Here is a 20955-nt window from a genome sequence, read left to right as displayed (position 1 = left end):
TATTGTGTTATTAAACAGGATATGGTGTTTATTAAACAGGATATTGTGTTTATTAAACAGGATATGGTGTTTATTAAACAGGATATGGTGTTTATTAAACAGGATATTGTGTTTATTAAACAGGATATGGTGTTTATTAAACAGGATATGGTGTTTATTAAACAGGATATTGTGTTTATTAAACAGGATATGGTGTTTATTAAACAGGATATTGTGTTTATTAAACAGGATATGGTGTTTATTAAACAGGATATTGTGTTTATTAAACAGGATATGGTGTTTATTAAACAGGATATGGTGTTTATTAAACAGGATATGGTGTTTATTAAACAGGATATGGTGTTTATTAAACAGGATATGATGTTTATAATGTTTGTACCTGCTCTACAGCCTCCAGCTGTTTCCTCCTCTGTTCCACCTGTTCACTCAGCAGAGATAACACCCCAGACTCCTCTACACACACACACACACTCACACACACACACACACACACACACACACACACACACACACACACACACTCACACACACTCACACACACACACACACACACACACACACACACTCACACACACACACACACACTCACACACACACACACACACACACACACTCACACACACACACACACACACACACACACACACACACACACACACACACTCACACACTCACACTCACACACACACACACTCACACACACACACACACACACACACACACACACACACTCACACTCACACACTCACACACACACACACACACACACACACACTCACACACACACACACACACTCACACTCACACACGCACACGCACACTCACACTCACACACACACACTCACACTCACACTCACACACACTCACACTCACACACACACACACACACACTCACACACACACACACACACACTCACACACACACACACACACACACACACACACACACACACACACACACACACACTCACACACACACACACACACACACACACACACACACTCACACACACACACACACACACACACACACACACACACTCACACACACACACACACACACACACACACACTCACACTCACACTCACACACACACACACACACACACACACACACACACACACACACTCACACACACACACACACACACACACACACACACACACACACACACACACACTCACACACACACACACACACACACACACACACACACACACACACACACACACACACACACACACACAGTGAGTGAGTGAGTGAGTGAGTGAGTGAGTGAGTGAGTGAGTGAGTGAGTGAGTGAGTGAGTGAGTGAGTGGGTGAGTGAGTGAGTGAGTGAGTGAGTGAGTGAGTGAGTGACCACAATTTTCCATACATAGCCCATGGCGTCAGATCCAACTCATCTCAAACAAGCCTAGTATCTGTAGAGAAATGAGGCTTGTTCAAGATGGGATAGGCGGACGCAGATCTGCGCAGGTTTTACTACTGCCTCGCCAAGCGCGTTGCATGACGGTTAGAATGTTGTCCGATTTGCTCTGAAAACCTGACGAGGCGAGGCGCGGAACTCCCGCGGGAGCGAGCCGCGCGCAGCATTCAGAGCGAGGCTCCACAGTACCTCTCAGCCGGCTGCTCCCGGCTGGGAAGCGACTTGCTACGGTCGCGCAAAGCGCCTATTGGCTCAGAAAAGTTGTCAGTCACCAGCCATGTGACAGCCAGGGAGTTATGAGACGTTTGATTGATTGATTGAAGACTTTATTATGTTATGCGTTATCATCATATCATCATGATAAACTTCAAGCTGTCAGACACACACACACACACACATACAGCAGTGTGTTGTGTGTGTGTGCGGCCAGGAGCGCGCAACAAGATGGTATACATTATGGTATATGAATAGTATATTCCACTGTAGCAGTATATGGTGTGCTGTACATTTGAATCTGATCTAATTTTGCACACGGCCATCGCATTATAATGAGCTGGACAGGTGTGTAATGTGTGTGTGGTGACGTGAAAGCGTATCTGCCGCGCGAGACTAGGCGAGGGGCTCTCGTGAAATCGGCAGTGTCCGCCCTCTTAACTCCTCCCCCGGCTTCACTCGGCTACTCTCGTCTACTAGTCGAGGCAAACCGAAATCCATCTTGAACAAGCCAATGGTCTCTTGATGATAATGCCATACCTTGTAGCTTCTCCTGAGTGGCTGCTGCATCTCTGACTACTTCCTGTTTGAGGAGATGGGTGTGGCTCTGTTCTTCCTTCAGTTTGATCAGCTCCAGCTCTACTACTGAGACACATCTGGAACACACTTCAAATATATAATATATACAATGTTTTGGACACAGAAACATAAACCATGAAAATAATATTGAAGATATGGCAATTTACCAGCAATTTATATGGTTTGTTGTTGTGTATATGAACTTGTGTATATTTTAATATTCTTTGTGTATATTTTAATATGCCTTGTGTATATATTTTTTTAATCATATTTGTAGTTGAACTTGAAACTTTGAAAAATGTGTGCGTGTGCATGTGTGTGTGTACCTGTCAGCGTGTCTGCGCCTGGCCTCCAGGTGTTTACATTGCTCCTCCAGACTGCTCCGCTCTCTCCTCCTCTCCTCCCTCTCTCCTGTCCCTCTCTCCACCTCCCTCTGCAGCAGCTGGAGCTCTGCCGTCCTCTGCTCTGCCTCCGTCTGGACGGCCTGGACACAACGGGGACACAGAGAAGGTCAGAGGTTCCACCCCTGTAACTAATGTGTCCCTCATTGTCGAAATGTTCTTGAGCAAGACATTGAATCCCCACCTACAGTATTCCAGGGGTGCTCTGAGCTCACTGGGTGAGATATCTACATACGCGTGTTTCAGAGGGAGATATTAAGGTCTACATGTACTGTATGTGTGTCTGAGAGGGAGATATTAAAGGGGAACTATCTTATAAATGGCCTTTTTGAGTGTTTAGCATTGTTTCCTAGCTATGTGAACTTATATTAATATGATCTATGTCTCAAAATTCTCATATTGGCGCATTCTTCCAATTCTCCTCTCACAATATTCACCCTCACTGAACTGAGTCATTTGAAAATGTGATGATTTGTGATGTCAGAAAGACACCGCTGCATGTTAATGTTGAGATAGAAGATGAGCTCCACACAGTGGCTGGACCTGGACCTGGAGCCCAGGCTCAAAACGGCTCGAGATCTTGAGGTAGAAAAATGCTGTTTTTGAGGACTTGATTAGAAATACAAAACAATGAATAAAAAATATATATATATTACAGAGGTGTTCCATAGACTCACAGGAATTGTGTAAAAGTCCCCAAATAGTGAAAGAAATAGTAAAATAGTTCCCCTTTAAGGTCTACATGTACTGTATGTGTGTCTGAGAGGGAGATATTAAGGTCTACATGTACTGTATGTGTGTCTCAGAGGGAGATATTAATGTCTACATGTATGTGTCTCAAAGAGATATTAAGGTCTACATGTATGTGTGTCTCAGAGAGAGATATTAATGTCTACATGTATGTGTGTCTCAGAGATATTAATGTCTACATGTATGTGTGTCTCAGATAGATATTAATGTCTATATGTATGTGTGTCTCAGAGAGAAATATTAATGTCTAGATGTATGTGTGTCTCAGAGAGAGATATTAATGTTTACATGTATGTGTCTCAGAGATATTAAGGTCTACATGTATGTGTCACAAAGAGATATTAAGGTCTACATGTATGTGTGTCTCAGAGAGAGATATTAATGTCTACATGTATGTGTGTCTCAGAGATATTAATGTCTACATGTATGTGTGTCTCAGAGATATTAATGTCTACATGTATGTGTGTCTCAGATAGATATTAATGTCTACATGTATGTGTGTCTCAGAGAGAAATATTAATGTCTAGATGTATGTGTGTCTCAGAGAGAGATATTAATGTCTACATGTATGTGTCTCAAAGAGATATTAAGGTCTACATGTATGTGTCTCAAAGAGATATTAAGGTATACATGTATGTGTGTCTCAGAGAGAGATATCAATGTCTACATGTATGTGTGTCTCAGAGATATTAATGTCTACATGTATGTGTGTCTCAGATAGATATTAATGTCTACATGTATGTGTGTCTCAGAGAGATATTAATGTCTACATGTATGTGTGTCTCAGAGAGATATTAATGTCTAGATGTATGTGTGTCTCAGAGAGAGATATTAATGTCTAGATGTATGTGTGTCTCAGAGAGAGATATTAATGTCTACATGTATGTGTGTCTCAAAGAGATATATTAATGTCTACATGTATGTGTATCTCAAAGAGATATTAAGGTCTACATGTATGTGTGTCTCAGAGGGAGATATTAAGGTCTACATGTACTGTATGTGTGTCTCAGAGGGAGATATTAATGTCTACATGTATGTGTCTCAAAGAGATATTAAGGCCTACATGTATGTGTGTCTCATAGATATTAATGTCTACATGTATGTGTGTTTCAGATACATATTAATGTCTACATGTATGTGTCTCAGAGAGATATTAAGGTCTACATGTATTTGTGTCTCAGAGGGAGATATTAAGTTCTACATGTACTGTATGTGTGTCTCAGAGAGATATTAATGTCTACATGTACTGTATGTGTGTCTCAGAGGGAGATATTAATGTCTACATGTATGTGTCTCAAAGAGATATTAAGGTCTACATGTATGTGTGTCTCAGAGAGAGATATTAATGTCTACATGTATGTGTGTCTCAGAGATATTAATGTCTACATGTATGTGTGTCTCAGATAGATATTAATGTCTATATGTATGTGTGTCTCAGAGAGAAATATTAATGTCTAGATGTATGTGTGTCTCAGAGAGAGATATTAATGTTTACATGTATGTGTCTCAGAGATATTAAGGTCTACATGTATGTGTCACAAAGAGATATTAAGGTCTACATGTATGTGTGTCTCAGAGAGAGATATTAATGTCTACATGTATGTGTGTCTCAGAGATATTAATGTCTACATGTATGTGTGTCTCAGAGATATTAATGTCTACATGTATGTGTGTCTCAGATAGATATTAATGTCTACATGTATGTGTGTCTCAGAGAGAAATATTAATGTCTAGATGTATGTGTGTCTCAGAGAGAGATATTAATGTCTACATGTATGTGTCTCAAAGAGATATTAAGGTCTACATGTATGTGTCTCAAAGAGATATTAAGGTATACATGTATGTGTGTCTCAGAGAGAGATATCAATGTCTACATGTATGTGTGTCTCAGAGATATTAATGTCTACATGTATGTGTGTCTCAGATAGATATTAATGTCTACATGTATGTGTGTCTCAGAGAGATATTAATGTCTACATGTATGTGTGTCTCAGAGAGATATTAATGTCTAGATGTATGTGTGTCTCAGAGAGAGATATTAATGTCTAGATGTATGTGTGTCTCAGAGAGAGATATTAATGTCTACATGTATGTGTGTCTCAAAGAGATATATTAATGTCTACATGTATGTGTATCTCAAAGAGATATTAAGGTCTACATGTATGTGTGTCTCAGAGGGAGATATTAAGGTCTACATGTACTGTATGTGTGTCTCAGAGGGAGATATTAATGTCTACATGTATGTGTCTCAAAGAGATATTAAGGCCTACATGTATGTGTGTCTCATAGATATTAATGTCTACATGTATGTGTGTTTCAGATACATATTAATGTCTACATGTATGTGTCTCAGAGAGATATTAAGGTCTACATGTATTTGTGTCTCAGAGGGAGATATTAAGTTCTACATGTACTGTATGTGTGTCTCAGAGAGATATTAATGTCTACATGTACTGTATGTGTGTCTGAGAGGGAGATATTAAGGTCTACATGTACTGTATGTGTGTCTCAGAGGGAGATATTAATGTCTACATGTATGTGTCTCAAAGAGATATTAAGATCTACATGTATGTGTGTCTCAGAGGGAGATATTAATGTCTACATGTATGTGTGTCTCAGAGGGAGATATTAATATCTACATGTATGTGTGTTATTATTAATTATTAACATTCATTTAGTAAGAAAGTGAAAATATTAAACAATAATAAGCTAATTAGTTGTTTTTTTACTGGAGCTGGTGGGTTTGGCTTGTAGAATTCTTGTAATTCTGGGAAATGTAGTTATTCATATTTGTGAAGTAGAGGTGGAGTCAGCAGGATCAGAGACAGTGAGACCAAAAAGGTACCTTACAATATTTATTTTTTTTATCCACTTTTTCTCATTATTTTTCTATTTTTCTCCCATCCCAATTTCGCCTTGCCAATTCTCCCTTCAATTCTCCCCTCCCCTGTCTCGAACGTTGCTAGACTATGCCTCCCACTGGTCGGCTTCAGTGAGGACCAAGCCTTGCATCACGTGTCCCCTCCGCGTGTATGCGATTTTTTTTTACCCAACGCAGTTGTGCGATTTGCGAATCTGATTGGCCACTGACGTTTCTGGTCATGTGATATGTGCACCAATCGTGTGACTGCAAGTTCTTTCGACGGTTAAGCTTAGGCACTCTTTCGAAGTTGGTTAAGGTTAGAGTTTGTGTATCAAGCCACACTATATCAGGTCAGTTTGATAAACCCATCACTCAGTGGTCCGCTCATCTTGACATCAAGCAGCGTCCTGCGATGCCTTGACATTCAGAACCCAGTGAATCTAAAAAAAAATTTGTTATCAAGTGGCCTGCTAAAGCGAATGCTCGTCTCTACCCCCCTCGGCACTGATGTAGGTCAGATGGTAAGGGTTGCGAGATCTGTATTTTATTTCATAAGGAAGATTTATTTGACAAGTCTGTCCTTAGTAAATCTACCAATAGGTTTTGTCATCAATCAGGTGATTATCCCTTCCTCATCCGTCAAACTGCGACTGGTGAGAGTTCATCGTCGGAGCTCAAATGAGTGCGATAATCTTTTTCTAAATGCTTACTGTCTGGAATCATTAGTCTATATAGCATTGAATACAAATAGATTACCGATTCTTATTTACGTCTCTTGCTATTTTTTAGAGAGAAGAATGACATCTGTAACCATTACACCTAGGATCTATACATCATAAATAAGGTGGAGTCGTGCAGCGCTTCTGCCATGTTCAGAGTCTCACTTTACACTGCATGATATTGAATGGGTGCTAATAAGTATAAAATGATATTAAAGCTTACCAGTTTGTTTCTTTTAGCAAAAGTAACACAAAGAAAAGAGATTTTAGTTTTATAAAGTTTTTAATTAAAAGTTACAAGAGTTACAAAAATGAAAAGCACAATTTATCATAAAAGTTTAAGAGGTTCCAAAAATCTGTCTGCAGAGCCTGGGCCTGTATGTTTTTATACGCAGGTCCGTCGCGTCATACGATCATACCCTTTTTGTCAGTACATAGCTCCAATCAGTGTACAGTACGTGTACAGTACATAATCATACTCCTCCTTTCCCATACTTTCATTACTTGTAGTTACATATCAGATCAAGTATTGAAAAAGTCCTTCCATACTATATGTTTTTTAAGCAGAGAATAAAGAAACATATATATCAATATACCTTGGTTACAATGTGTTTCCATAACATACATGTGAAAATTAGTATATAGTATATATGCCTTTTTGACAGGACATGCACTCTGTGTGTACGCTGTACGCTGAACAGCCCTCGCATCCCGGCTTCAAGGTCTTCTGGGTTACTCCCTTCTTCACATTCCAGGGGCCCCTTCTCTTTTCTTTTCAGATTGTATTTAGGCATAGTGAACACAGTATTATACATGTATTACATACGTAAGAGAAAAAAAAGGAATATATCTTTTTATAATCACTGTCTTCCAACCTCAGAGCTAGAAATCAGGGCTATGCTTGTTTACACTTTATTCAAACATATGTTTCTTTTAAGGGTATGGCTTAGTGACTTGATGATGGTGACCTGACCCTCTCTGTCTTGAATCGTGGTTTGGTCTAGGCCAGGGGTGCCCAACCTTTTTTGAACCAAGATCTACTTTTTAATTTGCCACCTAGCCGAGAGCTACCAGCCCAAATTCAAGTTCAAGTTCAAGTTCAAGTTTCTTTAATAGTTGTCATACAGAAGTACAGAATACTTTCATACAAAATGCTTCTTACTGTTACGCTCCAGAGACTGTGCTAGACAAGATAGTATCAAATCAAATATCAAATAACATAGTATAGTAATTTAGAAGTAGAAAATGAGGTCACAGTATTCAGTATAGACATATGTACAATGTTCGATGCAGAATAGACGTAACTGAGTTACCATATAATATACAATACTATGCAGTGTACTAATGTACAGTACTATATAGTGCAAGCAGAAATGGGATGAGGTACAATTTAGGTACAATTTACAGTAAGGTGTACGAGTTGTAGTGCAATCCTTCATCAATAAATATAAAGTGTGGGGAGTGGGTGCTACAGTGTGTTTGTTTAAAGTGGGTGTGTGCTATAAAGTGTGTGGAGTGGGTGCTACAGTGTGTTTGTTTAAAGTGAGTGTGTGCGTGTGGATGTGTGTGCTATGTGCGTTTGATGGTTGTTGTTGTGTAGTGTTGTTCATTGTTCGTTTAGCAGCCTGATGGCCTGGGGATAGAAGCTTCTTCTGAGTCTTTCTGTGCTCGCCTTGAGACTCCGGTATCGCTTGCCTGACCGCAGCAGTTCAAAGAGGCAGTTGTTCGGGTGACTGGAGTCTTTAATGATTCTCTTAGCCTTGCCCTTGCAACGCTTGTTGTAAATGTTCTGGAGGGTGGGGAGCCCCCCTCCAATTGTGCGTTCGGCTGAACGTGTCACTCTTTGTAGTCTGCTTCGGTCTTGTGCAGTGCTATTCCCAAACCAGGAGGTGATGTTGCCAGTCAAGATGCTCTCTATTGTACATGAATAGAAGTTCTTAAGGATCTTCTGACTGACTTGGAACTTTCTTAGGCGCCTGAGGAAGTAGAGGCGTTGTCGTGCCTTCTTCACAACACTGTCAATGTGTGTGGTCCATGTCAAGTCCTCGGATATGTAGGCTCCGAGGTACTTAAAGCTGTTGACTCTCTCAACCGGTGCCCCGTCGATGCTGAGGGGGCTGTAGTCCTTGACCCCCGACCTCCTGAAGTCCACAATCATCTCCTTTGTTTTGCTGACGTTCAGGGAGAGGCTGTTTTCCTGGCACCATCCCGCCAGGACCTTGACCTCTTCCAGGTAGGCCCTCTCGTCGTTGGCAGAGATCAGGCCCACCACCACTGTGTCGTCAGCTAATTTGATGATTGTATTGCTACTCCGCTGAGCCACACAGTCGTGTGTGTACAGGGAGTAGAGGAGGGGACTCAGAACACAGCCCTGGGGGGCCCCTATGTTGAGGGTGATGGATGAGGAGGTGCAGTTGCCTGCTCTCACCACCTGGGGTCTGCCCGTCAGGAAGTCCAAGACCCACTGGCACAGGTCATAGTTCAAGCCCAGGTCCCTGAGCTTGGCTATGAGTATGGAGGGGACTATGGTATTGAATGCCGAGCTGTAGTCGATGAATAGCATTCTCACATAGTTCCCCTGCCTCTTGTCCAGGTGTGATGCTGCTGTGTGCAGCACATGGGCTATGGCGTCCTCCGTGGACCTGTTGGGGCGGTATGCAAATTGCAGGGGGTCCATGTTGATGGGGAGGGAGGAGCAGATGTAGCCCTTTACTAGCTTCTCAAAGCACTTCATGGCTATGGAGGTGAGAGCTACAGGGCGGTAGTCGTTGAGGCAAGCAGGCTTGGATTTTTTGGGTACAGGGATAATAGTGGACTTCTTCAGGCAGGTGGGGATGACAGCCTGTTCTAAGGACAGGTTAAATATGTCAGTGAATACCGGGGCCAGTTGGTCGGCACAGACTTTTAGGACGCGGCCGGGGAATTTGTCCTACTCTCGGCTAAGATAAGATAAGATATTCCTTTATTGATCCCCTTGGGGAAATTCAGGCATAATAGCAGCATGGGGGAAGGGGGGGGGGGGGTACAGGTAGTAAAAACAACACAAATGTCAATATAATTTACTATCTAACTAACTGAAAAATATATTCACAGTGTCATAAGGTGCATAAGGCTAGTATTAGTAGTAATAGTATTACCCATTCAATATGCACATGACAGAAAATATTATATGCCATATAATATTTTCTGTCATGTGCATATTGAATGGGTAATACTATTACTACTAATACTAGCCTTATGCACCTTATGACACTGTGAATACTGTGAATATATTTTTCAGTTAGTTAGATTCTAACTAACTGAAAAATATATTCACAGTATTCAGTGTCATAAGGTGCATAAGGCTAGTATTAGTAGTAATAGTATTACTCATTTAATATGCACATGACAGACAATATTATATGGCATATAATATTTTCTGTCATGTGCATATTGAATGGGTATATAATATAATATGCTATTTTATATATCATTGTAACAGTGTAGTGTAGGACTTACAAGAATGACAAGACTGTAACTGTAACTTCTCAAGTTTATTTCACACTCTGCATACACACTGACAACACACACACTCAGTTCAATGGGCATGAGAAAACATGTGTTTACATTGCCAAAGCAAAAGTGGAACAATACAATAAAAATATATGTACAATAAAAAAAGGAATAGGAATGATGTGTAAACAGAGCTGTCACATTGCAAAATGGAATACAATCAAAAAACAATTCCACAAAAAGGTCTGTCAACAGTCACTGATAGTTCTCCTTTATCTGTTTTTTTTTTCTTTTAATGTCTCTACCTTAGTGAGAACGCTGGCACTGGGAAGAGGTAGCTAGTTTTTCAATGTCTGGGTTGTAGGAGCTGGTTGCAAGCCTCAGGCAGTCCACAAGATGGTCATCTGTTAATGTGGTTCTGTACTTGGACTTGATGATCTTCATGTGAGAGAAAGCAGACTCACACAGGTAGGTTGATCCAAAACATGCTGTTAAGTTCATGGCACATCTCCTGAGGTTGGGGTACTTCTCAGGCAGCAGTAGCTCCCAGAACTCTGCCTTCATCCCTTGTGTTGCCCTGGCTTTAATCTCAATGTCAGTTTGAAGTGTGAGGATGAGGATCTCGTTCTCCACAGCATGGCTGTCCAGATTAAACAGTGTGGCCACTTTGGATGTGATGTCATCCACACCTACAGTTCCAAATGGAAAACACATGTAGCTTGCAACAGGTTCAAGTATTGAAAAGTCTGTGAAGCGCTTATCAAACTCTGACAAGATGCTTTGAACTTGCTCCTCATAATGTGTGCAATCAAACTGTGCGGTGTCCTCACCCTGACGTTGAAGTTCTGCTTGCATGTGAGGAGTCGCGTAGGTCACTGCGTTGCAGCCTTCTCGCCCACATGGTGAGCTTGCTTTTAAAAGCATTCACTGAGCTGATCATGTTTATTACACATTTATCCTTTCTGTTACGAAGGATCAGATTAAACCGAGTATATATATTTATTTGTTGATATATATTGAATAGTATTTGTATATCGTTTGATATCCCTTGTATATTCCTTGTACATATACACGGAATATCCCTTTAGCCTACTATAGCCCATAATAGTTCATTCTCCTATTGGACAAAGGACCAGGCGCCAGGGGACCAGCCCCCGGAGTCAAGTTCAAAGTTACCGACAAGACATGTCTGTACTAGCCCCGGCCCTGCCCAGGGATACGGCGACAGAAATGAGAGTGGCACTATTTGTTCACCGTGCATATAAATATGGCGCAAGTGAATACAGAGGCACTTAGTCTTACTTAGTCAGAAACTTAGTAACCAACGTGAAGGCTCACCCACGATACGACGTGCGGTGAAGTATGGCCTGTTTGGCCCCAGAATAGCATTGAGACCGCGTGCGAATTAATAACTGAATTGTCAGAGTTTGGCACTGTACCGTCGAGTGCGACGTATTTCTATTAAGTTAATAATAGTCTATTGTGTATGGTGCATCGTGCGGTTAGAGTTCTAAAGTGACCAGCATCTCCAACGCTTCCTCGTGTTAGCTAGATTCTTATCCAGGCTGGGCCGACCACATGGCGCTTTCATCCGAGGAGATCTAGGCGAGGACCGAATGGACATGTACACTGGATTACCTACCCGACGTCTGCATAGCCCTGTGCGGCTGGAATATATATCTGCTTTGGTACTGTGATTTGTGGAGCGGATAATCGCCGACGCCTGTGAGTGTTGGATTTACCCCCGAGAGGAGTCAAGGTCGAGTCGGCGCTCAGAGAGCCTGAGGCCGCCTAGCTTTCTTCACTGTGGAGCTACAGCCTACAAGAGAACCAAGCTGTATTCGTCTGCGGATCAAGAGTCTATCGCACTGTCTTCTGTACTCGAAGTCTCCCTAGATATCGTTGACCAGACGTTCTACTACCGACAGCTCTCCTACCCCCCCTGCCGGCTTACAACCGGGAGGACCCCTTCCAGTATATCCCGCTATATCATTAAGTGTACCATAGATATAATTCCCTAAGAGCCAGGTTGTATACTTGCCTCCTGCGTAACCAGAGAATGGACATTCAGTGTTGATTTGCCTACGAATACTCATTTGCCTTACAAGTGCAATCAAATGTAATATAAGTATCATATGTACCTTTTGCTCCATTAAATACTTGATTAATACCTTTGACTGGAACCGATTTCATTGTGGGAAGTGTTCATCATATTCATATATCGTGTACTGTATGGCCAGTAGTTAAAGTACATAAAGCGGTAGTGGTTTAATGATACCATACTTATCAATACAGTCAGGGAATTGTACCCCTCAGTTACAATTGGTCCTTCGAGCCGGAGGGTAACTAGTGTAATATTAATATAGTGGTATTAATATTGAAATGGCCTATGATGAACACTCCACAAAACGGTCCTCCTAAAGTAGATCGCCCGCAGCGTAGACGGCAGCCACCTCAGTACTTAGAGGATTACGCTGCCAGTATACTACCTAGCCTTCTACAGACGGTAAACGCGGTAAAAGTAGAAAGTAAAATTATGTCCGACCCTATCAACCAGGATACCCCGACCACAGAGGCCCTAGTGGGTTCTAATGTAACTGACCAAGCTCACGGTGGGGACCAGGAGGGAACTGACACGACTTTACCCCCCGCCAAGACCGAAGAAGTAGTCCCCGGAGAGCTCCGGGAGGAAGACAACCCTCCAGAGATGGAACTCTGCACGGTACAAGAAGAGGAGAGCGCCCAGGAGATAGAGCTCCAGGACTCCCCGCAGGAGAACGCATCTCCAACGAGTACTGCCAGGAGCGGATCACCTCAACCAGCGTCTTCCCCCAGCGAGGCGGACAAGATGCTGGCACAGGCGTTCCTCGCCAGCCTAGCAGCCTCAACAGAGCGCGATCGACTCCAAGCACAGACGCTTAGTGAGCGCGAACATTCTTCCATGGAAAGAGAACGCATTCAAGCGCAGCAACGGAGCGACGAAGATCGTATACGTCTAGAGATTAGACGCCTTCAGACGGAAGAGAATATGGCAAGAGACCGGGCCGACACCCAGCGTGCCGCTGCCGGTGCCCAAAGAGAAGCAGAGCGCGACAGAATACAAGCGCAGCTAATGGAGCAGCTGATCGCCAAGGCAACACCCCCTCCCTCCGCACGGGGTTCCAGGGCCTCGTCAAGACACGGGTCAAGGGCACCCTCCCCTAACCGATCAAGCGACCCTGAACTCGACCACCAGAGAGAGCCTATACCCCCCTCCGAACCCCTTCCCCGACCGGTCCCAGTGAGACCCAGCTACAAGGAAGGAACGGTGTACACCGCGGAGAGGCTAAATAGACGACTACAGGATCTAGATGACCTGACAGAAGAAGAAGAGGGAGAGGAGGAGAGTCAAGCCCGACAGCAGCACAGTACTCCACAGGACCAGGAGGTCCAGTACAGCCCAGGCTCTACCCCCGCGGCTCTGCGCTACAGACCCCCGACTCTATTCACGGGTGAGCATGACGCACGACCAGTCCCGAGGAATAGCACCTGGATACGCGGGCCATGGTACCCTGCCGGTACCAGCCCACCGAGAGGCGTAAGAGGAGACTCGCCTAGGAGGCCTCTCTTCCAACGCTCACCGATGTGCCAGCCATCTACGGCGTCATACATTGGCACACCGACGTTTCCAGACTTCACCCATGAGAACCGAGCACAGTACACGGAGTTACGGATGTGCTTAGAGACAATGATGGTTGACGTAGCTGATGAACGCCACAAGTATGCTATCCTATTGAAGCACCTCAAGGTGCCCCGAGCGCACAACATAGCGCTGGCCTATGCCACCTCTACTACCCCATACACAGCGGCTCTAGCAGCGCTCGACCAAAGATATGGACGCATATGGGATTACGTAATACAAGAGATAAGGCATATTGACCGCCTACCCCCAGCAACAGACAATCGCTCACTAGACGACCTGTCTATCAAAGTACAATCCCTGGTAGGGATGCTGGGGGCGCAACGAGAAAAGGGTATGCACGAACTATACGCAAACTCTAATGTCGAGAGGATTTTAGAGAAGCTGCCGCCCGCCCGACAAGAGCGCTTCAGGCGGCAAAGAGACCACCGTGATCCTAACGGTCCCGAGCCATCCCTCCTAGACCTAGCCGACTTCCTGGCGAGAGAAGTCAGCAGCCTACGATTGGATACGTTCGTGCGGAGCACACCAAGCTCCAGAGAGGGACCTAGGAGAGCAAACGATGGCCGAAGATTGGTGACTGTCATGCACCAATCAGAATCAGTACCGAGCAGCAAGAACCACAGTACCCCCTCGATGAAAGAGAAGTGGAAGATGGTGTGCCCGTACTGCGAAAAGGAACACTGGTTGTCACAATGTGACATGTTCAAGAAGATGACCGCTGAAGAAGTGAGTCAATGGATAAAGTCCAACCGACGCTGTTACCGATGTGCGCGCAGTCACATGGCAGCCGATTGCCGCTTAAAGAAGAGGTGTAGTCGGTGTGACGGAGCCCACCTAGATGTCCTACACGACAGTAACAGAAGAAAGCCTGCACCTTCCAGCAGCACAAAGGCAAGTGTTATGTACATTGACCCCGCCAGCAGCGGGGGCGCCCAGGTGCTCCTAAAGGTGGTCCGCGTAACACTGAGTTACCAAGATAAGGTCATGGACACTTACGCCGTCCTTGACGACGGGTCAGAGAAGACCCTTCTCCTCGCGTCCGCTGCGGCCCAGCTGGGGCTGCGGGGGAGCGAAAACCAGATGACGATTCGGACAATAAGAAGAGATCTAAAGATGATAAAGGGCGAGAATGTCTCCTTCACTATCGCAGCAAGCGGGCAGCCAGAGAGACGGTATAGGATTACTGATGCTTTCACCAGCCAAGAAATAGGCCTGTCGCAGTACACCTACCCCATCGCCAAGCTGATGGATAAATATGTGCACCTGCGCCAACTACCTATCCCGCTCATAGACGGTGCCACCCCGACCCTGCTGATAGGCTCCGACCATGCAGACCTCATAGTCCCGATAGACCGGGTCCACACAGGACCCAGAGGCTGTCCTGCAGCAGTCGAGACCCGCCTAGGATGGACATTACAAGGCCCCCTCGCTAAGTCTCTTAACCGAACAGCAGCCACTAACTGCCTCCACTCCAGAGTGACAGAAGAAGACACCACTCTCCTGCAGCATGTCGAGAGGCTATGGACACTAGAGACAATGCCCTTTAAGAACGAAAAGAAAGACATTCGTTCCAAGGAAGACATTTACGCTATAGCCCTCCTCGAGCAAGGGACAAAGAGAGTCAACGTCAACGGAGTGATGAGATACGCAACTCCACTCCTGAGGCGAGAGGGTATGCCTACCTTTCACGCCACAAAAGAAGCGACGGAGCGGTATCTATTGAACACAGAGCGGCGCCTAGCCAGAGACCCCGCTCAAGAGACTGTGTACAGCGCTGAGATTAACAAGCTAATCACAGCGGGACACATAACGAAAATTGACATTAAAGAGGCCGATCAGACGACCGAATCATGGTACGTGCCGCACCACAAGGTCCACCACAACGGCAAGGATCGTATTGTGTTCAACTGCAGCTACCAGATCGGATCACAAAATCTGAATAAAGAGCTCTTGCCCGGCCCAACACTCGGCCCCTCTCTACTAGGCGTGTTACTACGTTTCCGCCAGGACAAGGCGGCCATCAGCGGAGATATCAAAGGGATGTTCCTGCAGGTGAGACTAGTGGAGGAGGACAAGCCCCTGCTGCGGTTCCTATGGAGAGAGATGATCGGGGATGAGCAACCAGCCATCTATCAATGGGAAGTCCTCCCTTTCGGAACCACATGCAGCCCATGCTGTGCTACGTTTGCACTGCAGAAACACGTCGCAGAGGACCCAGCAGCAGATGAAGAGGTCCGACAAAGTGTAGGAAATAGTTTCTACGTGGACAACTGTTTGCAAAGCGTCTCGACGCCAGAAGAAGCCGAGGCTCTTCTACTCAAGCTCCGCGCCTCCCTGATCAAAGGCGGCTTTGATCTCAGGCAGTGGGCCAGCAGCGACCCGCAAGTATTGCGCAGCCTCTCCCCCGAGGACAAGGCAGCGAGCAGCGAGACCTGGATGGCGACCATCCCAGGAGAAGCCCAAGAAATGACACTAGGACTAGTCTGGCGCTTCAAAACAGACTCGCTCCATTATAGACACAAACCCCTGACCAAGGAGCAGGGAAGGTCGACGGCACTACCGACCACCAGACGGAGTGTATACAGAACACTCGCCAGACAATATGACCCGTTGGGATGTATTCTACCTTACACCACCAGGGCAAAGATGATTGTAAGAGCACTATGGGACAAGGACCAGGGCTGGGACGACCCCATACCCGAACACCTTGCATCCACATGGAGAGAGTGGGAGACGGAACTCCGCTCACTCCCAGGTGTTAACATACGCCGCAGCTACTTCCCACCCACAGTGAGGCCAGAGACATGCAAGATGGACCTGCACGTTTTCAGCGACGCCTCCGAAGTAGCCTACGGTTCGGGGGCCTACTTGCGTGCCCAAGAGGAGGGAGGAGAAATACATACTGCTTTCATCCTGGCTCGCTCAAGAATAGCCCCACGAAAGCAACAATCTATCCCGCGTCTAGAGCTCTGCGCAGCCCTAGCAGGAGCGCAGCTCGCCACGTTAATCCAACGTGAACTCACCATTCCGGTGCAAAGAACAATCTTGTGGTCAGACTCCACGACAGTACTCACATGGATCCGGTCTGATTCGTGCAGATACAAGGTCTTCGTGGGAGTCAGAGTCACAGAGATTCAAGAGTTAACAGAAGTAGCGAGCTGGAGGTATGTGGACACAAAACACAACCCAGCTGACGTCATCACCCGGGGAATGTCCCTGGATGACCTCACCCGTCACAACCTCTACAGTGACGGACCAGCGTTTCTCAAGCTCCCGGAAGAAGAGTGGCCTACACCCACCCCACGGGAGGCGAGTAAAGAGGAGGCCGAAAACAAGAAATCTATGTTCTGTGGATTGAACACACTCGTCTCCACAGACCCCGACATAGACGATTGCCTCACCCTAGAGAGTGCGCAGCTAAAGACATTTCTGTGGCACCACCCAGAGGTTCAGCCCACTACTGACATTTCAGCAGCTGACTACGAAGAAGCAGAACTTCTTCTACTACAACGAGCCCAGAGAGACTCGTTCCCCGATGAGCTGGACTGTCTACAGGGAGCAAAGCCCGTCCCATCAGACAGAAGACTGCTCCACCTAGCACCCGAGAGCGACGCCCATAGTCTCATCAGAGTGGGTGGTCGTCTGCGGAGAGCCCCAGACTTACCGGATGACGTCAAGTACCCGATAGTCTTGAACAGCCGACACAAGGTCACAGAGCTGATCATAAAGAAATACGACGAGGATGTGCACCACGCAGGGGCAGAGAGAGTCTTCGCGGAGATCAGACGTCGTTATTGGATACTGCAAGGGAGAGAAGCAGTGCGGCGCTTCCAGCGAACCTGTCTAGACTGTCGTAAGTGGCGAGCACAGCCCAGTATACCCCGGATGGCAGACCTACCTCCCTGTCGCCTCCGACTCGGCGACAAGCCCTTTCACTCCACCGGTATGGACTGTTTCGGCCCGCTGTATATAAAGAAAGGAAGAGGAACCGAGAAGCGGTGGGGTATTGTATTCAAATGCATGACCACCCGAGCGATACATATCGAACTCCTTCCAACCATGAGCACAGACTCATTCCTTATGGCCTTCCGAAGATTCACATCACGGAAAGGCAAACCGTCTATATTGTTGTCTGATCACGGGACAAACTTCAAAGGCGGAGAAAGAGAGCTGAGAGAGAGCTTCCAAGCTATGGGCCCAGAACTTAAGACCCACCTCGCTCCATCCCAGATTGACTTCCAGTTTAATCCCCCAAACGCACCTCACTTCGGTGGAACTTGGGAACGAGAAGTACGTTCCATAAAGACAGCCCTGTACGCCGTGCTTGGGGCCCAGACCGTGGCGGAAGAAGTCTTAATGACAGTCCTCACGGAGATCGAGGGAGTATTGAACTCAAAGCCCCTCGGTTACGTCTCAAGTGATGTAGCAGATGTCGACCCAGTCACCCCCAACACACTCTTGGTGGGGCGGCTGGACCCCGCGCTACCCCAGACAATGTACAGGCCTGAAGAAGCGAACGGCCGAAGAATGTGGAGGTACAGTCAAGTATTGGCTGACAAGTTTTGGAACAGCTTCCTACTCCACTATCTACCGTCTCTACAGACCCGCCAGAAATGGGTAAAGGAGAGAGACAATTTGACAGAAGGAACAGTCGTCATGATTATCGACCAGTCACTACCCCGAGCTATGTGGCCGGCTGGCCGCGTAAGCAAAGTGATCACCGGTGCCGACGGAAAGGTCCGAGCAGCTGAAGTGCTCGTCCAAGGGCGGACCTACACCCGACCCGTGGCGAGGCTAATAGAACTGCCAAGGCTCCCCGATACCATCGATGACGACCATGACCCCATGACTTTGTGAATTGACTGACCCTCACAGCAGACATTGAGTAGTGGACAGTGCGGTTAATCTGTCTCTGCTTAGCTAATTAGGTGGGACTAATTAGGGGGCGGCTGTTACGAAGGATCAGATTAAACCGAGTATATATATTTATTTGTTGATATATATTGAATAGTATTTGTATATCGTTTGATATCCCTTGTATATTCCTTGTACATATACACGGAATATCCCTTTAGCCTACTATAGCCCATAATAGTTCATTCTCCTATTGGACAAAGGACCAGGCGCCAGGGGACCAGCCCCCGGAGTCAAGTTCAAAGTTACCGACAAGACATGTCTGTACTAGCCCCGGCCCTGCCCAGGGATACGGCGACAGAAATGAGAGTGGCACTATTTGTTCACCGTGCATATAAATATGGCGCAAGTGAATACAGAGGCACTTAGTCTTACTTAGTCAGAAACTTAGTAACCAACGTGAAGGCTCACCCACGATATGACGTGCGGTGAAGTATGGCCTGTTTGGCCCCAGAATAGCATTGAGACCGCGTGCGAATTAATAACTGAATTGTCAGAGTTTGGCACTGTACCGTCGAGTGCGACGTATTTCTATTAAGTTAATAATAGTCTATTGTGTATGGTGCATCGTGCGGTTAGAGTTCTAAAGTGACCAGCATCTCCAACGCTTCCTCGTGTTAGCTAGATTCTTATCCAGGCTGGGCCGACCACATGGCGCTTTCATCCGAGGAGATCTAGGCGAGGACCGAATGGACATGTACACTGGATTACCTACCCGACGTCTGCATAGCCCTGTGCGGCTGGAATATATATCTGCTTTGGTACTGTGATTTGTGGAGCGGATAATCGCCGACGCCTGTGAGTGTTGGATTTACCCCCGAGAGGAGTCAAGGTCGAGTCGGCGCTCAGAGAGCCTGAGGCCGCCTAGCTTTCTTCACTGTGGAGCTACAGCCTACAAGAGAACCAAGCTGTATTCGTCTGCGGATCAAGAGTCTATCGCACTGTCTTCTGTACTCGAAGTCTCCCTAGATATCGTTGACCAGACGTTCTACTACCGACAGCTCTCCTACCCCCCCTGCCGGCTTACAACCGGGAGGACCCCTTCCAGTATATCCCGCTATATCATTAAGTGTACCATAGATATAATTCCCTAAGAGCCAGGTTGTATACTTGCCTCCTGCGTAACCAGAGAATGGACATTCAGTGTTGATTTGCCTACGAATACTCATTTGCCTTACAAGTGCAATCAAATGTAATATAAGTATCATATGTACCTTTTGCTCCATTAAATACTTGATTAATACCTTTGACTGGAACCGATTTCATTGTGGGAAGTGTTCATCATATTCATATATCGTGTACTGTATGGCCAGTAGTTAAAGTACATAAAGCGGTAGTGGTTTAATGATACCATACTTATTAATACAGTCAGGGAATTGTACCCCTCAGTTACACTTTCCCTGCAGCTCTAAATTCAGGTTATTCAGCATGCCAGTGACATCGGTTATAAATGCCAAATTCAAAAGCCAGTTGTTGTCCTCTAGATGTGTATATTCGGCATGTTTAGCAAGCTTGAGAAACTCTTTAATTTCAGGCAGCAACTCGCTGAATCTCTCCAGAAATGTACCTCTGCTCAGCCACCTTACATCTGTGTGCAGCAGCAGGTCTGTGTGCTCCGCCCCCGTCTCCTCCATATGTGCACGAAATAGCCTCCTCTGTAGGCTCCTTGCCCTGACAGAGCACACAATCTTCATAGCGATATCCATAACGTCCTTCATATTTAAAATCTTTGCACACAGCACTTGTTGGTGAATTATGCAGTGGTAATTAAGGAAGTCCGGGAAAGCGTCGCTTTTTTTGCACAGTCCGATGAACCCATTATTACAGCCAACCATGGCTGGTGCCCCATCGGTTGTAATAGAGATGAGTTTATGGAGGGGTAGGTTGCTCTGCTTAGCGAACTCCATGAAGGCTT

General features: G+C 45.7%; 1 protein-coding gene across 1 annotated transcript in view; it reads right to left on the bottom strand.

Annotated features, from left to right (window-relative positions):
• cntrl (centriolin) overlaps nucleotides 1-20955 on the bottom strand; it is a gene marked incomplete at its 5' end in the record, with an annotated part of 174056 nt that overhangs the window by 38408 nt on the left and 114693 nt on the right. The window contains 3 exons of the mRNA XM_084308086.1: nucleotides 380-453; nucleotides 2181-2296; nucleotides 2546-2703. Coding sequence (XP_084164212.1) covers nucleotides 380-453; nucleotides 2181-2296; nucleotides 2546-2703 — 348 coding nt within the window. The remainder of the gene's footprint in view (nucleotides 1-379; nucleotides 454-2180; nucleotides 2297-2545; nucleotides 2704-20955) is intronic.

This window comes from Notolepis coatsorum (assembly GCF_963971535.1).
Source record: "Notolepis coatsorum genome assembly, chromosome: 2".
Classification (NCBI taxonomy): Eukaryota; Metazoa; Chordata; class Actinopteri; order Aulopiformes; family Paralepididae; genus Notolepis; species Notolepis coatsorum.
Note: the sequence above shows the minus strand (reverse complement) of the source record. Positions and strands in the feature narration are given on the sequence as shown.